General features: G+C 55.3%; 1 protein-coding gene across 1 annotated transcript in view; it reads right to left on the bottom strand.

Annotated features, from left to right (window-relative positions):
* Positions 1–21512, bottom strand: part of LOC142474711 (5-oxoprolinase-like) — a 174291-nt gene that overhangs the window by 34146 nt on the left and 118633 nt on the right. Inside the window, exons 5-6 of the mRNA XM_075580899.1 lie at positions 8137–8260; positions 1096–1291 (exon numbers count right to left, since the gene is read on the bottom strand). Coding sequence (XP_075437014.1) covers positions 1096–1291; positions 8137–8260 — 320 coding nt within the window. The remainder of the gene's footprint in view (positions 1–1095; positions 1292–8136; positions 8261–21512) is intronic.

Consider the following 21512-nt stretch of genomic DNA (forward strand, 5'->3'; position numbering starts at 1 on the left):
ACGGGATATCCCTTATCTCTGTGCCCCTGTCACTGGGAGGGTCACACGGGATATCCCTTATCTCTGTGCCCCGTCACTGGGAGGGACACACGGGATATCCCTTATCTCTGTGCCCTGTCACTGGGAGGGGACACACCGGGATATCCCTTATCTCTGTGCCCTGTCACTGGAGGGTCACACGGGATATATATCTCTATGCCCCTTGTTAGTGGGGGGGTCACACACAATGTCCCTTGTTAGTGGGGGGTCACACAGAATGTCCCTTGTTAGTGGGGGGTCACACAGAATGTCCCTTGTTAGTGGGGGGGACACACAGAATGTCCCTTGTTAGTGGGGGGGACACACAGAATGTCCCTTGTTAGTGGGGGGGACACACAGAATGTCCCTTGTTAGTGGGGGGGACACACAGAATGTCCCTTGTTAGTGGTGGGGACACACAGAATGTCCCTTGTTAGTGGGGGGGACACACAGAATGTCCCTTGTTAGTGGGGGGGTCACACAGAATGTCCCTTGTTAGTGGGGGGGACACACGGGATACCCCTTGTTAGTGGGGGGTCACACAGAATGTCCCTTGTTAGTGGGGGGGTCACACAGAATGTCCCGTGTTAGTGGGGGGGACACACGGGATACCCCTTGTTAGTGGGGGACACACACAGAATGTCCCTTGTTAGTGGGGGGTACACACAGAATGTCCCTTGTTAGTGGGGGGGACACACGGGATACCCCTTGTAAGTGGGAGGGTCACACAGGATATCCCTTATCTCTATGCCCCTTGTTAGTGGGGGGGACACACAGAATGTCCCTTGTTAGTGGGGGGGACACACAGAATGTCCCTTGTTAGTGGGGGGGACACACGGGATACCCCTTGTTAGTGGGAGGTCACACAGAATGTCCCTTGTTAGTGGGGGGGACACACGGGATACCCCTTGTTAGTGGGGGGTCACATAGAATGTCCCTTGTTAGTGGGGGGGACACACGGGATACCCCTTGTTAGTGGGGGGGTCACACAGAATGTCCCTTGTTAGTGGGGGGGTCACACAGAATGTCCCTTGTTAGTGGGGGGTCACACAGAATGTCCTTCCCCCCGTGTCTCACCTTCAGTTGGTTTTGGAAGCCGCTGCGAAACCCATCCAGGTACCTCTGTATACAGGGGGTGAGATATGCGTCGGCGCAGGCAGTATACCCCCGGGGCACCATCCGGATCATCGGCATCACCTCCGAGGACAGCGACACGTGGGTGAAGCCCAAGGAGCGGGCCAGCGCCCCGATCTGACGCTCATGTGCTGACCACCTGAGGGTGACAGGAATACAGGGATACAGGGACGTGTCCGATGAGACCATAATATCCCACAGCAATAACCTGTACAGGACCTGGCCAATCCAGCCTCACTGTCTTCCCACGTGATACATACTGTAGGGGGCTAGTAATTATGGTAGGGGGCTAGTAATTATGGTAGGGGGCTAGTAATTATGGTAGGGGGCTGGTAATTATGGTAGGGGGCTAGTAATTATGGTAGGGGGCTAGTAATTATGGTAGGGGGCTAGTAATTATGGTAGGGGGCTGGTAATTATGGTAGAGGGCTAGTAATATAATTGTTTAATAGAGCTGATCATCAGGTTCATACTTGATACTTCCTACACGTACCCTGCTGTCTACCACCGGCATTTTTTAATTCTTTGTAATCTACCGGGTTATTTATCACAAAGTCGCCCGGCTGTAAAAGTGGGTCACACAAATGGCACCAGATTTAGGAAGATAAATTCCCACTGAAATCTTTGGACAACCAAGGTCGGAGTAGCAAATAAAATCCAATCCCGATATCTCACCGTGTGGAACAAATGTGTCGCCAACTTTCAAAATGTAGGACATCATTAGTGGCGCATGTCTAGTGATTCCCAAAACTGGAGAAAAGCTTCATCAACAGACATGAAAATCCCCATCCTGCCACCATCCTGCCGCCATGCGCTGATCCCGGCCTGGCGTTCTACTCATTAAAAGCCACGTTTATTACACCGAATGACAAGCAGAGAGAACACGTCGACGTACTCTGGACAAAATTAAAATCTGAAAAGCGACACCTTCCGCGGGACAATTAATAAATGCTATTATGTCAATTTTACATCCCGATGGCGGGGCAGGAAAAGTAGTGGTATGGATAGTATTAGAACCATAGACACAGGGGGAACTCCCATAATTACCCCCGCGGTTATTACCCAAACAGGAGGTTTTTATGACAGATTCAAGCTCCGTATGAGTTACAATATCGCTCAATGTTCTTGCTCTGGAATAAATCGGGGGACGATTTTTTTTGTATATTCTTGCGTTTTATATACTTTTTGATCATGTGCCAATGTTCGTTTATTCTTATTATATCTTGAATATTACTTGAGAGTATAGAAGAAATAAAATTCATAGGAATTGGTTTCTCTGAAGAAAAATGTAACAGTTTGAATGGTGAAAACCGCTCAATTCCTGTACAGACTGAGAAAATAAGCGCGTCATCTGTGGGAATTATAATATAACAGAGATATTTGATTCTTCATGTATAGTAGTATGCTATATACTATATACTAGAGGTCGCTTTCCCAGGAACGCTCAAACTGACGCAAATAAATATATAATACTGTGGAAGAAAAAAGAAAATAAGAACGTCCAAAATAAGCACTCGGGGTATAGCAAAAAATGCAAAACGTTTATTTAGACATAAGAAACACTCAGAGGCTGACCGCCCTCTGACCGCCCCCTGACCGACACAGAGGAGTCTCTACACGAAGTTCTCATACTGCACGGTCCCAATACATAGCGAGTACAGTCACACGTACAGAATATCCGCTTCCTAAGACTCAGCAGGGACACATAGCAGCCATTCCCTGCTGGAGTCTGGGCCCGAGGCCTCAGACAGATACTTACATGCAATACCGTGTCACCCCTGAGAGTACATATCATATACAATGCCTGAAATACCCTCCATGTGCAATATAATGCGCGGGTGTGAAACTCTACTTATAGAGAAAGCACAGAGCATACACTGAATAGGTGTTCCCATCACAAGAGGGCTGCAATACCCCCACACAGGACATGGAAGCCGGCAGCTAACAGACTAGGGAGCATAGGTAGAAAAACGGTCCCCTGGTGCAGAGAGTTCATAGCCGCGGACTGGAGCAGATAGAGACAGATCGCAAGCACGCACGCCGTGTGCGTCACGCGTCATCCGTGTGCGTCACGCGTCATCCGTGTCAGAGAGGACGTTCTAAGACGGGGGTGTAATAAACCCCAGCCTTTAATGCAGAGACCCCCTTCTCTGTATCTGCGCATGGTGGGGGGGGGGGGATGCTGTGAGACGGGGGGGGGTGTAATAACCCCAGCCTTTAATGCAGAGACCCCCTGCTCTGTATCTGCGCATGGTGGTGGTGGGGGGGGGGGGGGGAGAGGATGCTGTGAGACGGGGGGGGGGAGAGGATGCTGTGAGACGGGGGGGGGGGGGTAATAAACACCAGCCTTTAATGCAGAGACCCCCTTCTCTGTATCTGCGCATGGTGGGGGGGGGGGGGGATGCTGTGAGACGGGGGGGGGTGTAATAACCCCAGCCTTTAATGCAGAGACCCCCTTCTCTGTATCTGCGCATGGTGGGGGGGGGGGGGAGAGGATGCTGTGAGACGGGGGGGGGGGGTAATAAACCCCAGCCTTTAATACAGAGACCCCCTGCTCTGTATCTGCGCATGGTGGAGGGGTGGGGGGGGGGGGGGAGAGGATGCTGTGAGACGGGGGGGGGGTGTAATAAACCCCAGCCTTTAATGCAGAGACCCCCTGCTCTGTATCTGCGCATGGTGGGGGGGAGGGGGGATGCTGTGAGACGGGGGGGGGGGTAATAAACCCCAGCCTTTAATGCAGAGACCCCCTGCTCTGTATCTGCGCATGGTGGGGGGGAGGGGGGATGCTGTGAGACGGGGGGGGGGGTAATAAACCCCAGCCTTTAATGCAGAGACCCCCTGCTCTGTATCTGCGCATGGTGGGGGGGGGGGGCTAGAGGATGCTCATCGCTACAGAAGGCTTCTACAGTTTTGGGGAAACAATAACATTTACTGATTTGCCACTGAAATCGTCAAACACGTTCACTAAACATTGAAATCCAGCAATGAATAATAAGGTTAAACGCACGCAATAAATGAAAAGGGGAATTTCTTTGACTATTTATTGTCATTAACAAGAGCCCAGATGTACACATTTTGGGGGTACGCACGCCCCTTCCTCAGATGTAACAAACCTATGCGGGATGGTTTTGCTTAATCTGGTGCTGAATGTTGTCACCGGTTTTATCGTGTACGGAGCTGTGTAAATGCCTCAGCTTTCTCCTGCCTGGGTCCGGTTTGGAAAACTCTGTATCATTGGATCTACAAAGAACCCAATCCTCAACGAATCTCCCTCCCTCATCTCCAGAACCAACAGAGCTACTAGAACTTGGGACTTCCCTGGATATGACACTGGACAGACGGGGGGAGAAGTCGCTCGCGCTCACGCTCTTAGTACTGAAAGGGGTCCCTATGACACGAGGAGGTACACAAAGGGCGAGCAAGGCGATATCTTGGGAACGAGAGGGTGCTCCCACCCTTTGTATCGTGCACTCAGGTGGCATCATAATCCCGATACAGAGGGCGGGCATAATCCCGATACAGAGGGCGGGCATAATCCCGATACAGAGGGCGGGCATAATCCCGATACAGAGGGCGGGCATAATCCCGATACAGAGGGCGGGCATAATCCCGATACAGAGGGCGGGGATTATCCCCATACAGAGGGCGGGCATCATAATCCCGATACAGAGGGCGGGCATCATAATCCCGATACAGAGGGCGGGCATAATCCCGATACAGAGGGCGGGCATAATCCCGATACAGAGGGCGGGCATAATCCCGATACAGAGGGCGGGCATAATCCCGATACAGAGGGCGGGCATAATCCCGATACAGAGGGCGGGGATTATCCCGATACAGAGGGCGGGCATAATCCCGATACAGAGGGCGGGCATAATCCCGATACAGAGGGCGGGCATTATCCCGATACAGAGGGCGGGCATAATCCCGATACAGAGGGCGGGCATAATCCCGATACAGAGGGCGGGCATTATCCCGATACAGAGGGCGGGCATAATCCCGATACAGGGGGCGGGCATAATCCCGATACAGGGGGCGGGCATAATCCCGATACAGAGGGCGGGCATAATCCCGATACAGAGGGCGGGGATTATCCCGATACAGAGGGCGGGCATAATCCCGATACAGAGGGCGGGCATTATCCCGATACAGGGGGCGGGCATAATCCCGATACAGAGGGCGGGCATAATCCCGATACAGAGGGCGGGCATAATCCCGATACAGAGGGCGGGCATTATCCCGATACAGAGGGTGGGCATTATCCCGATACAGAGGGCGGGCATAATCCCGATACAGAGGGCGGGCATTATCCCGATACAGAGGGCGGGCATAATCCCGATACAGGGGGCGGGCATAATCCCGATACAGGGGGCGGGCATAATCCCGATACAGAGGGCGGGCATAATCCCGATACAGGGGGCGGGCATAATCCCGATACAGGGGGCGGGCATAATCCCGATACAGAGGGCGGGCATAATCCCGATACAGAGGGCGGGCATAATCCCGATACAGAGGGCGGGCATAATCCCGATACAGAGGGCGGGCATAATCCCGATACAGAGGGCGGGCATTATCCCGATACAGAGGGCGGGCATAATCCCGATACAGAGGGCGGGCATAATCCCGATACAGAGGGTGGGCATTATCCCGATACAGAGGGCGGGCATAATCCCGATACAGAGGGTGGGCATTATCCCGATACAGAGGGCGGGCATTATCCCGATACAGAGGGTGGGCATTATCCCGATACAGAGGGCGGGCATTATCCCGATACAGAGGGCGGGCATTATCCCGATACAGAGGGCGGGCATAATCCCGATACAGAGGGCGGGCATAATCCCGATACAGAGGGCGGGCATAATCCCGATACAGAGGGCGGTCATAATCCCGATACAGGGGGCGGGCATAATCCCGATACAGAGGGCGGGCATAATCCCGATACAGAGGGCGGGCATAATCCCGATACAGGGGGCGGGCATTATCCCGATACAGAGGGCGGGCATTATCCCGATACAGAGGGCGGGCATAATCCCGATACAGAGGGCGGGCATTATCCCGATACAGAGGGCGGGCATTATCCCGATACAGAGGGCGGGCATAATCCAGATACAGAGGGCGGGCATAATCCCGATACAGAGGGCGGGCATAATCCCGATACAGAGGGCGGGCATAATCCCGATACAGAGGGCGGGCATAATCCCGATACAGGGGGCGGGCATAATCCCGATACAGAGGGCGGGCATAATCCCGATACAGAGGGCGGGCATAATCCCGATACAGAGGGTGGGCATAATCCCGATACAGAGGGCGGGCATAATCCCGATACAGAGGGCGGGCATAATCCCGATACAGAGGGCGGGCATAATCCCGATACAGAGGGCGGGCATAATCCCGATACAGAGGGCGGGCATAATCCCGATACAGAGGGCGGGCATAATCCCGATACAGAGGGTGGGCATTATCCCGATACAGAGGGCGGGCATAATCCCGATACAGAGGGCGGGCATTATCCCGATACAGGGGGCGGGCATAATCCCGATACAGGGGGCGGGCATAATCCCGATACAGAGGGCGGGCATAATCCCGATACAGAGGGCGGGCATAATCCCGATACAGAGGGCGGGCATAATCCCGATACAGAGGGCGGTCATAATCCCGATACAGGGGGCGGGCATAATCCCGATACAGAGGGCGGGCATAATCCCGATACAGAGGGCGGGCATAATCCCGATACAGGGGGCGGGCATTATCCCGATACAGAGGGCGGGCATTATCCCGATACAGAGGGCGGGCATAATCCCGATACAGAGGGCGGGCATTATCCCGATACAGAGGGCGGGCATTATCCCGATACAGAGGGCGGGCATAATCCCGATACAGAGGGCGGGCATAATCCCGATACAGAGGGCGGGCATTATCCCGATACAGAGGGCGGGCATTATCCCGATACAGAGGGCGGGCATTATCCCGATACAGAGGGCGGGCATTATCCCGATACAAAGGGCGGGCATAATCCCGATACAGAGGGTGGGCATTATCCCGATACAGAGGGCGGGCATAATCCCGATACAGAGGGCGGGCATAATCCCGATACAGAGGGCGGGCATAATCCCGATACAGAGGGCGGGCATAATCCCGATACAGAGGGCGGGCATAATCCCGATACAGAGGGCGGGCATAATCCCGATACAGAGGGCGGGCATAATCCCGATACAGAGGGCGGGCATAATCCCGATACAGAGGGCGGGCATAATCCCGATACAGAGGGCGGGCATAATCCCGATACAGAGGGCGGGCATAATCCCGATACAGTGGGCGGGCATAATCCCGATACAGAGGGCGGGCATAATCCCGATACAGAGGGTGGGCATTATCCCGATACAGAGGGCGGGCATAATCCCGATACAGAGGGCGGGCATAATCCCGATACAGAGGGTGGGCATTATCCCGATACAGAGGGCGGGCATAACCCCGATACAGAGGGCGGGCATTATCCCGATACAGAGGGCGGGCATAATCCCGATACAGAGGGCGGGCATAATCCCGATACAGAGGGCGGGCATTATCCTCGAACATTAAATACATACCAACGTTTTGCCTCTCCCAGTGTTGACCCCATTTTAAATCCCCCTGGGGAAATACAGATGTAGCACCACTCCCTGTCCCGGGCGCCAAGGACAAAGAAGCTAAAGACTGCGGCGCCGGGGACGGCATCTGCCGCGATTGAGTTGTGGGGGGTCTATGCTCCCGAATGAAACCTTCCCACAGCGTTAATTTTCTGGCCGCAACCTCCGTGGCCGCACAACCGCGCGTGGTAGCGACACCAGACTCTCTTACTACATTTGTACACTTTTACGGTCTTGACGCCATTTGAAAGTCTCCATCACACGCTGCCTCCCTCCGACTAGAGTGGACATTACTAGAAATGGAGCACTTTCTCAGAGAGCCTGCGGAGCGCATTTTCCCCCGGCGCGTTTCGCTCACGTGTAAGAGTGCATGAGGACGACAGCCAGGCTCCGGATCCCGTGGGACAGCGCCTCCCGCAGGTCTCCCTCCAGGCGTTCTAGATTCACCGGCTCCCAAACCTCCATGGAATCTCCGGTGGATCCTGTGCAGAGGAGGGAAGGAAGAGGACACGAGGAGAGACCATGGTGCATCAGTAAGGGATGTGGGGGAGAGGAGAGACCATTGTGCATCAGTAAGGGATGTGGGGGAGAGGACACGAGGAGAGACCATTGTGCATCAGTACGGGATGTGGGGGAGAGGACACGAGGAGGGACCATTGTGCATCAGTAAGGGATGTGGGGGAGAGGACACGAGGAGAGACCATTGTGCATCAGTACGGGATGTGGGGGAGAGGACACGAGGAGAGACCATTGTGCATCAGTACGGGATGTGGGGGAGAGGACACGAGGAGAGACCATTGTGCATCAGTAAGGGATGTGGGGGAGAGGAGAGACCATTGTGCATCAGTAATGGATGTGGGGGAGAAGACACGATGAGAGACCATTGTGCATCAGTACGGGAGGTGGGAGAGAGGACACGAGGAGAGACCATTGTGCATCAGTACGGGATGTGGGGGAGAGGACACGAGGAGAGACCATTGTGCATCAGTACGGGATGTGGGGGAGAGGACACGAGGAGGGACCATTGTGCATCAGTAAGGGAGGTGGGGGAGAGGACACGAGGAGAGACCATTGTGCATCAGTAAGGGATGTGGGGGAGAGGACACGAGGAGAGACCATTGTGCATCAGTACGGGATGTGGGGGAGAGGACACGAGGAGAGACCATTGTGCATCAGTACGGGATGTGGGGGAGAGGACACGAGGAGAGACCATTGTGCATCAGTAAGGGATGTGGGGGAGAGGAGAGACCATTGTGCATCAGTAAGGGATGTGGGGGAGAGGAGAGACCATTGTGCATCAGTAATGGATGTGGGGGAGAAGACACGATGAGAGACCATTGTGCATCAGTACGGGAGGTGGGAGAGAGGACACGAGGAGAGACCATTGTGCATCAGTACGGGATGTGGGGGAGAGGACACGAGGAGAGACCATTGTGCATCAGTACGGGATGTGGGGGAGAGGACACGAGGAGAGACCATTGTGCATCAGTAAGGGATGTGGGGGAGAGGACACGAGGAGAGACCATTGTGCATCAGTAAGGGATGTGGGGGAGAGGACACGAGGAGAGACCATTGTGCATCAGTAAGGGATGTGGGGGAGAGGACACGAGGAGAGACCATTGTGCATCAGTAAGGGAGGTGGGGGAGAGGACACGAGGAGAGACCATTGTGCATCAGTAAGGGAGGTGGGGGAGAGGACACGAGGAGAGACCATTGTGCATCAGTAAGGGAGGTGGGGGAGAGGACACGAGGAGAGACCATTGTGCATCAGTAAGGGATGTGGGGGAGAGGACACGAGGAGGGACCATGGTGCATCAGTAAGGGAGGTGGGGGAGAGGACACGAGGAGAGACCATTGTACATCAGTACGGGATGTGGGGGAGAGGACACGAGGAGAGACCATTGTGCATCAGTAAGGGAGGTGGGGGAGAGGACACGAGGAGAGACCATTGTGCATCAGTAAAGGATGGGGGGAGAGGACACGAGGAGGGACCATTGTGCATCAGTAAGGGATGTGGGGGAGAGGACACGAGGAGGGACCATTGTGCATCAGTACGGGATGTGGGGGAGAGGAGAGACCATTGTGCATCAGTAAGGGATGTGGGGGAGAGGACACGAGGAGAGACCATTGTGCATCAGTAAGGGATGTGGGGGAGAGGACACGAGGAGAGACCATTGTGCATCAGTAAGGGATGTGGGGGAGAGGACACGAGGAGAGACTATGGTGCATCAGTAAGGGATGTGGGGGAGAGGACACGAGGAGAGACCATTGTGCATTAGTAATGGATGTGGGGGAGAGGACACGAGGAGAGACCATTGTGCATCAGTAAGGGATGTGGGGGAGAGGACACGAGGAGAGACTATGGTGCATCAGTAAGGGATGTGGGGGAGAGGACACGGGGAGAGACCATTGTGCATCAGTAAGGGATGTGGGGGAGAGGAGAGACCATTGTGCACCAGTAAGGGAGGTGGGGGAGAGGACACGAGGAGAGACCATTGTGCATTAGTAATGGATGTGGGGGAGAGGACACGAGGAGAGACCATTGTGCATCAGTAAGGGATGTGGGGGAGAGGACACGAGGAGAGACTATGGTGCATCAGTAAGGGATGTGGGGGAGAGGAGAGACCATTGTGCATCAGTAATGGATGTGGGGGAGAGGACACGAGGAGAGACCATTGTGCATCAGTAAGGGATGTGGGGGAGAGGACACGAGGAGAGACCATTGTGCATCAGTAAGGGATGTGGGGGAGAGGACACGAGGAGAGACTATGGTGCATCAGTAAGGGATGTGGGGGAGAGGACACGAGGAGAGACCATTGTGCATCAGTACGGGATGTGGGGGAGAGGACACGAGGAGAGACCATTGTGCATCAGTAAGGGATGTGGGGGAGAGGACACGAGGAGAGACCATTGTGCATCAGTACGGGATGTGGGGGAGAGGAGAGACCATTGTGCATCAGTAAGGGATGTGGGGGAGAGGACACGAGGAGAGACCATTGTGCATCAGTAAGGGATGTGAGGGAGAGGACACGAGGAGAGACCATTGTGCATCAGTAAGGGATGTGGGGGAGAGGACACGAGGAAAGACCATTGTGCATCAGTAAGGGAGGTGGGGGAGAGGACACGAGGAGGGACCATTGTGCATCAGTAAGGGATGTGGGGGAGAGGACACGAGGAGAGACCATTGTGCATCAGTAAGGGAGGTGGGGGAGAGGACACTAGGAGAGACCATTGTGCATCAGTAAGGGAGGTGGGGGAGAGGACACGAGGAGAGACCATTGTGCATCAGTAAGGGAGGTGGGGGAGAGGACATGAGGAGAGACCATTGTGCATCAGTAAGGGGTGTGGGGGAGAGGACACGAGGAGGGACCATGGTGCATCAGTAAGGGAGGTGGGGGAGAGGACACGAGGAGAGACCATTGTACATCAGTACGGGATGTGGGGGAGAGGACACGAGGAGAGACCATTGTGCATCAGTAAGGGATGTGGGGGAGAGGACACGAGGAGGGACCATTATGCATAAGTACGGGATGTGGGGGAGAGGACACGAGGAGAGACCATTGTGCATCATTAAGGGATGTGGGGGAGAGGAGAGACCATTGTGCATCAGTAAGGGATGTGGGGGAGAGGAGAGACCATTGTGCATCAGTAAGGGATGGGGGGAGAGGACACGAGGAGAGACCATTGTGCATCAGTAAGGGATGTGGGGGAGAGGACACGAGGAGGGACCATTATGCATAAGTACGGGATGTGGGGGAGAGGACACGAGGAGAGACCATTGTGCATCATTAAGGGATGTGGGGGAGAGGACACGAGGAGGGACCATTGTGCATCAGTACGGGATATGGGGGAGAGGACACGAGGAGAGACCATTGTGCATCAGTAAGGGATGTGGGGGAGAGGAGAGACCATTGTGCATCAGTAAGGGAGGTGGGGGAGAGGACACGAGGAGAGACCATTGTGCATCAGTAAGGGATGTGGGGGAGAGGAGAGACCATTGTGCATCAGTAAGGGATGTGGGGGAGAGGACACGAGGAGAGACCATTGTGCATCAGTAAGGGATGTTGGGGAGAGGACACGAGGAGAGACCATTGTGCATCAGTACGGGATGTGGGGGAGAGGACACGAGGAGAGACCATTGTGCATCAGTAAGGGACGTGGGGGAGAGGACACGAGGAGAGACCATTGTGTATCAGTAAGGGAGGTGGGGGAGAGGACACGAGGAGAGACCATTGTGCATCAGTACGGGATGTGGGGGAGAGGACACGAGGAGAGACCATTGTGCATCAGTAAGGGACGTGGGGGAGAGGACACGAGGAGAGACCATTGTGCATCAGTAAGGGAGGTGGGGGAGAGGACACGAGGAGAGACCATTGTGCATCAGTACGGGATGTGGGGGAGAGGACACGAGGAGAGACCATTGTGCATCAGTAAGGGACGTGGGGGAGAGGACACGAGGAGAGACCATTGTGCATCAGTAAGGGATGTGGGGGAGAGGACACGAGGAGAGACCATTGTGCATCAGTAAGGGATGTGGGGGAGAGGACACGAGGAGGGACCATTGTGCATCAGTACGGGATATGGGGGAGAGGACACGAGGAGAGACCATTGTGCATCAGTAAGGGATGTGGGGGAGAGGACACGAGGAGAGACCATGGTGCATCAGTAAGAGATGTGGGGGAGAGGACACGAGGAGGGACCATTGTGCATCAGTACGGGATGTGGGGGAGAGGACACGAGGAGAGACCATTGTGCATCAGTAAGGGATGTGGGGGAGAGGACACGAGGAGAGACCATTGTGCATCAGTAAGGGATGTGGGGGAGAGGACACGAGGAGAGACCATTGTGCATCAGTACGGGATGTGGGGGAGAGGAGAGACCATTGTGCATCAGTAAGGGATGTTGGGGAGAGGACACGAGGAGAGACCATTGTGCATCAGTAAGGGATGTGGGGGAGAGGACACGAGGAGAGACCATTGTGCATCAGTAAGGGATGTTGGGGAGAGGACACGAGGAGGGACCATTGTGCATCAGTAAGGGATGTGGGGGAGAGGACACGAGGAGAGACCATTGTGCATCAGTAAGGGACGTGGGGGAGAGGACACGAGGAGAGACCATTGTGCATCAGTAAGGGATGTGGGGGAGAGGACACGAGGAGAGACCATTGTGCATCAGTAAGGGACGTGGGGGAGAGGACACGAGGAGAGACCATTGTGCATCAGTAACGGATGTGGGGGAGAGGACACGAGGAGAGACCATTGTGCATCAGTAAGGGATGTGGGGGAGAGGAGAGACCATTGTGCATCAGTAAGGGAGGTGGGGGAGAGGACACGAGGAGAGACCATTGTGCATCAGTACGGGATGTGGGGGAGAGGACACGAGGAGAGACCATTGTGCATCAGTAAGGGATGTGGGGGAGAGGACACGAGGAGAGACCATTGTGCATCAGTAAGGGATGTGGGGGAGAGGAGAGACCATTGTGCATCAGTAATGGATGTGGGGGAGAGGACACGAGGAGAGACCATTGTGCATCAGTAAGGGATGTGGGGGAGAGGACACGAGGAGAGACCATTGTGCATCAGTAAGGGATGTGGGGGAGAGGACACGAGGAGAGACCATTGTGCATCAGTAAGGGATGTGAGGGAGAGGACACGAGGAGAGACCATTGTGCATCAGTAATGGATGTGGGGGAGAGGACACGAGGAGGGACCATTGCGCATCAGTAAGGGATGTGGGGGAGAGGACACGAGGAGGGACCATGGTGCATCAGTAAGGGATGTGGGGGAGAGGACACGAGGAGAGACCATTGTGCATCAGTAAGGGATGTTGGGGAGAGGACACGAGGAGAGACCATTGTGCATCAGTAAGGGATGTGGGGGAGAGGACACGAGGAGAGACCATTGTGCATCAGTAAGGGATGTGGGGGAGAGGAGAGACCATTGTGCATCAGTAAGGGATGTGGGGGAGAGGAGAGACCATTGTGCATCAGTAAGGGATGTGGGGGAGAGGAGAGACCATTGTGCATCAGTACGAGATGTGGGGGAGAGGAGAGACCATTGTGCATCAGTAAGGGATGTTGGGGAGAGGACACGAGGAGGGACCATTGTGCATCAGTAAGGGATGTGGGGGAGAGGACACGAGGAGAGACCATTGTGCATCAGTAAGGGACGTGGGGGAGAGGACACGAGGAGAGACCATTGTGCATCAGTAAGGGATGTGGGGGAGAGGACACGAGGAGAGACCATTGTGCATCAGTAAGGGACGTGGGGGAGAGGACACGAGGAGAGACCATTGTGCATCAGTAACGGATGTGGGGGAGAGGACACGAGGAGAGACCATTGTGCATCAGTAAGGGATGTGGGGGAGAGGAGAGACCATTGTGCATCAGTAAGGGAGGTGGGGGAGAGGACACGAGGAGAGACCATTGTGCATCAGTACGGGATGTGGGGGAGAGGACACGAGGAGAGACCATTGTGCATCAGTAAGGGATGTGGGGGAGAGGACACGAGGAGAGACCATTGTGCATCAGTAAGGGATGTGGGGGAGAGGACACGAGGAGAGACCATTGTGCATCAGTAAGGGATGTGGGGGAGAGGACACGAGGAGAGACCATTGTGCATCAGTAAGGGATGTGGGGGAGAGGACACGAGGAGAGACCATTGTGCATCAGTACGGGATATGGGGGAGAGGACACGAGGAGAGACCATTGTGCATCAGTAAGGGATGTGAGGGAGAGGACACGAGGAGAGACCATTGTGCATCAGTAATGGATGTGGGGGAGAGGACACGAGGAGGGACCATTGCGCATCAGTAAGGGATGTGGGGGAGAGGACACGAGGACGGACCATGGTGCATCAGTAAGGGATGTGGGGGAGAGGACACGAGGAGAGACCATTGTGCATCAGTAAGGGAGGTGGGGGAGAGGACACGAGGAGAGACCATTGTGCATCAGTAAGGGATGTGGGGGAGAGGAGAGACCATTGTGCATCAGTAAGGGATGTGGGGGAGAGGAGAGACCATTGTGCATCAGTAAGGGATGTGGGGGAGAGGACACGAGGAGAGACCATTGTGCATCAGTAAGGGATGTGGGGGAGAGGACACGAGGAGAGACCATTGTGCATTAGTAAGGGAGGTGGGGGAGAGGACACGAGGAGAGACCATTGTGCATCAGTACGGGATGTGGGGGAGAGGACACGAGGAGGGACCATTGTGCATCAGTAAGGGAGGTGGGGGAGAGGACACGAGGAGAGACCATTGTGCATCAGTAAAGGATGTGGGGGAGAGGACACGAGGAGAGACCATTGTGCATCAGTAAGGAAGGTGGGGGAGAGGACACGAGGAGAGACCATTGTGCATCAGTAAGGGATGTGGGGGAGAGGACACGAGGAGAGACCATTGTGCATCAGTAAGGGAGGTGGGGGAGAGGACACGAGGAGAGACCATTGTGCATCAGTAAGGGATGTGGGGGAGAGGACACGAGGAGAGACCATTGTGCATCAGTAAGGGATGTGGGGGAGAGGACACGAGGAGAGACCATTGTGCATCAGTAAGGGATGTGGGGGAGAGGACACGAGGAGAGACCATTGTGCATCAGTAAGGGATGTGGGGGAGAGGACACGAGGAGAGACCATTGTGCATCATTAAGGGATGTGGGGGAGAGGACACGAGGAGAGACCATTGTGCATCAGTAAGGGATGTGGGGGAGAGGAGAGACCATTGTGCATCAGTAAGGGATGTGGGGGAGAGGACACGAGGAGAGACCATTGTGCATCAGTAAGGGATGTGGGGGAGAGGAGAGACCATTGTGCATCAGTAAGGGATGTGGGGGAGAGGACACGAGGAGGGATCATTGTGCATCAGTAAGGGAGGTGGGGGAGAGGAGAGACCATTGTGCATCAGTAAGGGGTGTGGGGGAGAGGACACGAGGAGAGACCATTGTGCATCAGTAAGGGATGTGGGGGAGAGGACACGAGGAGAGACCATTGTGCATCAGTAAGGGATGTGGGGGAGAGGAGAGACCATTGTGCATCAGTAAGGGATGTGGGGGAGAGGACACGAGGAGAGACCATTGTGCATCAGTAAGGGATGTGGGGGAGAGGACACGAGGAGAGACCATTGTGCATCAGTAAGGGATGTGGGGGAGAGGACACGAGGAGAGACCATTGTGCATCAGTAAGGGAGGTGGGGGAGAGGACACGAGGAGAGACCATTGTGCATCAGTAAGGGATGTGGGGGAGAGGACACGAGGAGAGACCATTGTGCATCAGTAAGGGAGGTGGGGGAGAGGACACGAGGAGAGACCATTGTGCATCAGTAAGGGATGTGGGGGAGAGGACACGAGGAGGGACCATGGTGCATCAGTAAGGGAGGTGGGGGAGAGGACACGAGGAGAGACCATTGTGCATCAGTAAGGGAGGTGGGGGAGAGGACACGAGGAGAGACCATTGTGCATCAGTAAGGGAGGTGGGGGAGAGGACACGAGGAGAGACCATTGTGCATCAGTAAGGGATGTGGGGGAGAGGACACGAGGAGGGACCATGGTGCATCAGTAAGGGAGGTGGGGGAGAGGACACGAGGAGAGACCATTGTACATCAGTAATGGATGGGGGGAGAGGACACGAGGAGAGACCATTGTGCATCAGTAAGGGAGGTGGGGGAGAGGACACGAGGAGAGACCATTGTGCATCAGTAAGGGATGTGGGGGAGAGGACACGAGGAGAGACCATTGTGCATCAGTAAGGGATGTGGGGGAGAGGACACGAGGAGGGACCATTATGCATCAGTACGGGATGTGGGGGAGAGGAGAGACCATTGTGCATCAGTAAGGGAGGTGGGGGAGAGGAGAGACCATTGTGCATCAGTAAGGGATGTGGGGGAGAGGACACGAGGAGAGACCATTGTGCATCATTAAGGGATGTGGGGGAGAGGACACGAGGAGAGACCATTGTGCATCAGTAAGGGATGTGGGGGAGAGGAGAGACCATTGTGCATCAGTAAGGGATGTGGGGGAGAGGACACGAGGAGAGACCATTGTGCATCAGTAAGGGATGTGGGGGAGAGGACACGAGGAGGGACCATTGTGCATCAGTAAGGGATGTGGGGGAGAGGACATGAGGAGAGACCATTGTGCATCAGTAAGGGATGTGGGGGAGAGGAGAGACCATTGTGCATCAGTAATGGATGTGGGGGAGAGGACACGAGGAGAGACCATTGTGCATCAGTAAGGGATGTGGGGGAGAGGACACGAGGAGAGACCATTGTGCATCAGTAAGGGATGTGGGGGAGAGGACACGAGGAGGGACCATTGCGCATCAGTAAGGGATGTGGGGGAGAGGACACGAGGAGGGACCATGGTGCATCAGTAAGGGATGTGGGGGAGAGGACACGAGGAGAGACCATTGCGCATCAGTAAGGGAGGTGGGGGAGAGGACACGAGGAGAGACCATTGTGCATCAGTAACGGATGTGGGGGAGAGGACACGAGGAGAGACCATTGTGCATCAGTAAGGGATGTGGGGGAGAGGACACGAGGAGAGACCATTGCGCATCAGTAAGGGAGGTGGGGGAGAGGACACGAGGAGAGACCATTGTGCATCAGTAACGGATGTGGGGGAGAGGACACGAGGAGAGACCATTGTGCATCAGTAAGGGATGTGGGGGAGAGGACACGAGGAGAGACCATTGTGCATCAGTAAGGGAGGTGGGGGAGAGGACACGAGGAGAGACCATTGTACATCAGTAAGGGATGTGGGGGAGAGGACACGAGGAGAGACCATTGTGCATCAGTAAGGGAGGTGGGGGAGAGGACACGAGGAGAGACCATTGTGCATCAGTAAGGGATGTGGGGGAGAGGACACGAGGAGAGACCATTGTGCATCAGTAAGGGATGTGGGGGAGAGGACACGAGGAGAGACCATTGTGCATCAGTAAGGGAGGTGGGGGAGAGGACACGAGGAGAGACCATTGTGCATCAGTAAGGGATGTGGGGGAGAGGACACGAGGAGGGACCATTGTGCATCAGTAAGGGATGTGGGGGAGAGGACACGAGGAGAGACCATTGTGCATCAGTACGGGATGTGGGGGAGAGGACACGAGGAGAGACCATTGTGCATCAGTAAGGGAGGTGGGGGAGAGGACACGAGGAGAGACCATTGTGCATCAGTAAGGGAGGTGGGGGAGAGGACACGAGGAGAGACCATTGTGCATCAGTAAGGGAGGTGGGGGAGAGGACACGAGGAGAGACCATTGTGCATCAGTAAGGGATGTGGGGGAGAGGACACGAGGAGGGACCATGGTGCATCAGTAAGGGAGGTGGGGGAGAGGACACGAGGAGAGACCATTGTACATCAGTAAGGGAGGTGGGGGAGATGACACGAGGAGAGACCATTGTGCATCAGTAAGGGATGTGGGGGAGAGGACACGAGGAGGGACCATTGTGCATCAGTAAGGGATGTGGGGGAGAGGACACGAGGAGAGACCATTGTGCATCAGTAAGGGATGGGGGGAGAGGACACGAGGAGAGACCATTGTGCATCAGTACGGGATGTGGGGGAGAGGACACGAGGAGAGACCATTGTGCATCAGTAAGGGATGTGGGGGAGAGGACACGAGGAGGGACCATTGTGCATCAGTAAGGGATGTGGGGGAGAGGACACGAGGAGAGACCATTGTGCATCAGTAAGGGATGTGGGGGAGAGGACACGAGGAGAGACCATTGTGCATCAGTAAGGGAGGTGGGGGAGAGGACACGAGGAGAGACCATTGTGCATCAGTAACGGATGTGGGGGAGAGGACACGAGGAGAGACCATTGTGCATCAGTAAGGGATGTGGGGGAGAGGACACGAGGAGAGACCATTGTGCATCAGTAAGGGATGTGGGGGAGAGGACACGAGGAGAGACCATTGTGCATCAGTAAGGGATGTGGGGGAGAGGACACGAGGAGAGACCATTGTGCATCAGTAAGGGAGGTGGGGGAGAGGACACGAGGAGAGACCATTGTACATCAGTAAGGGATGTGGGGGAGAGGACACGAGGAGAGACCATTGTGCATCAGTAAGGGAGGTGGGGGAGAGGACACGAGGAGAGACCATTGTGCATCAGTAAGGGATGTGGGGGAGAGGACACGAGGAGAGACCATTGTGCATCAGTAAGGGATGTGGGGGAGAGGACACGAGGAGAGACCATTGTACATCAGTAAGGGATGTGGGGGAGAGGACACGAGGAGAGACCATTGTGCATCAGTAAGGGAGGTGGGGGAGAGGACACGAGGAGAGACCATTGTGCATCAGTAAGGGATGTGGGGGAGAGGACACGAGGAGAGACCATTGTGCATCAGTAAGGGATGTGGGGGAGAGGACACGAGGAGAGACCATTGTGCATCAGTAAGGGATGTGGGGGAGAGGACACGAGGAGGGACCATTGTGCATCAGTAAGGGATGTGGGGGAGAGGACACGAGGAGAGACCATTGTGCATCAGTAAGGGATGTGGGGGAGAGGACACGAGGAGGGACCATTGTGCATCAGTAAGGGATGTGGGGGAGAGGACACGAGGAGAGACCATTGTGCATCAGTACGGGATGTGGGGGAGAGGACACGAGGAGAGACCATTGTGCATCAGTAAGGGAGGTGGGGGAGAGGACACGAGGAGAGACCATTGTGCATCAGTAAGGGAGGTGGGGGAGAGGACACGAGGAGAGACCATTGTGCATCAGTAAGGGAGGTGGGGGAGAGGACACGAGGAGAGACCATTGTGCATCAGTAAGGGATGTGGGGGAGAGGACACGAGGAGAGACCATTGTGCATCAGTAAGGGATGTGGGGGAGAGGACACGAGGAGAGACCATTGTGCATCAGTAAGGGAGGTGGGGGAGAGGACACGAGGAGAGACCATTGTGCATCAGTAAGGGATGTGGGGGAGAGGACACGAGGAGGGACCATTGTGCATCAGTAAGGGATGTGGGGGAGAGGACACGAGGAGAGACCATTGTGCATCAGTACGGGATGTGGGGGAGAGGACACGAGGAGAGACCATTGTGCATCAGTAAGGGAGGTGGGGGAGAGGACACGAGGAGAGACCATTGTGCATCAGTAAGGGAGGTGGGGGAGAGGACACGAGGAGAGACCATTGTGCATCAGTAAGGGAGGTGGGGGAGAGGACACGAGGAGAGACCATTGTGCATCAGTAAGGGATGTGGGGGAGAGGACACGAGGAGGGACCATGGTGCATCAGTAAGGGAGGTGGGGGAGAGGACACGAGGAGAGACCATTGTACATCAGTAAGGGAGGTGGGGGAGATGACACGAGGAGAGACCATTGTGCATCAGTAAGGGATGTGGGGGAGAGGACACGAGGAGGGACCATTGTGCATCAGTAAGGGATGTGGGGGAGAGGACACGAGGAGAGACCATTGTGCATCAGTAAGGGATGGGGGGAGAGGACACGAGGAGAGACCATTGTGCATCAGTACGGGATGTGGGGGAGAGGACACGAGGAGAGACCATTGTGCATCAGTAAGGGATGTGGGGGAGAGGACACGAGGAGGGACCATTGTGCATCAGTAAGGGATGTGGGGGAGAGGACACGAGGAGAGACCATTGTGCATCAGTAAGGGATGTGGGGGAGAGGACACGAGGAGAGACCATTGTGCATCAGTAAGGGAGGTGGGGGAGAGGACACGAGGAGAGACCATTGTGCATCAGTAACGGATGTGGGGGAGAGGACACGAGGAGAGACCATTGTGCATCAGTAAGGGATGTGGGGGAGAGGACACGAGGAGAGACCATTGTGCATCAGTAAGGGATGTGGGGGAGAGGACACGAGGAGAGACCATTGTGCATCAGTAAGGGATGTGGGGGAGAGGACACGAGGAGAGACCATTGTGCATCAGTAAGGGAGGTGGGGGAGAGGACACGAGGAGAGACCATTGTACATCAGTAAGGGATGTGGGGGAGAGGACACGAGGAGAGACCATTGTGCATCAGTAAGGGAGGTGGGGGAGAGGACACGAGGAGAGACCATTGTGCATCAGTAAGGGATGTGGGGGAGAGGACACGAGGAGAGACCATTGTGCATCAGTAAGGGATGTGGGGGAGAGGACACGAGGAGAGACCATTGTACATCAGTAAGGGATGTGGGGGAGAGGACACGAGGAGAGACCATTGTGCATCAGTAAGGGAGGTGGGGGAGAGGACACGAGGAGAGACCATTGTGCATCAGTAAGGGATGTGGGGGAGAGGACACGAGGAGAGACCATTGTGCATCAGTAAGGGATGTGGGGGAGAGGACACGAGGAGAGACCATTGTGCATCAGTAAGGGATGTGGGGGAGAGGACACGAGGAGGGACCATTGTGCATCAGTAAGGGATGTGGGGGAGAGGACACGAGGAGAGACCATTGTGCATCAGTAAGGGATGTGGGGGAGAGGACACGAGGAGGGACCATTGTGCATCAGTAAGGGATGTGGGGGAGAGGACACGAGGAGAGACCATTGTGCATCAGTACGGGATGTGGGGGAGAGGACACGAGGAGAGACCATTGTGCATCAGTAAGGGAGGTGGGGGAGAGGACACGAGGAGAGACCATTGTGCATCAGTAAGGGAGGTGGGGGAGAGGACACGAGGAGAGACCATTGTGCATCAGTAAGGGAGGTGGGGGAGAGGACACGAGGAGAGACCATTGTGCATCAGTAAGGGATGTGGGGGAGAGGACACGAGGAGGGACCATGGTGCATCAGTAA

The sequence above is a fragment of the Ascaphus truei genome, chromosome 2 (assembly GCF_040206685.1).
Source record: "Ascaphus truei isolate aAscTru1 chromosome 2, aAscTru1.hap1, whole genome shotgun sequence".
Classification (NCBI taxonomy): domain Eukaryota; kingdom Metazoa; phylum Chordata; class Amphibia; order Anura; family Ascaphidae; genus Ascaphus; species Ascaphus truei.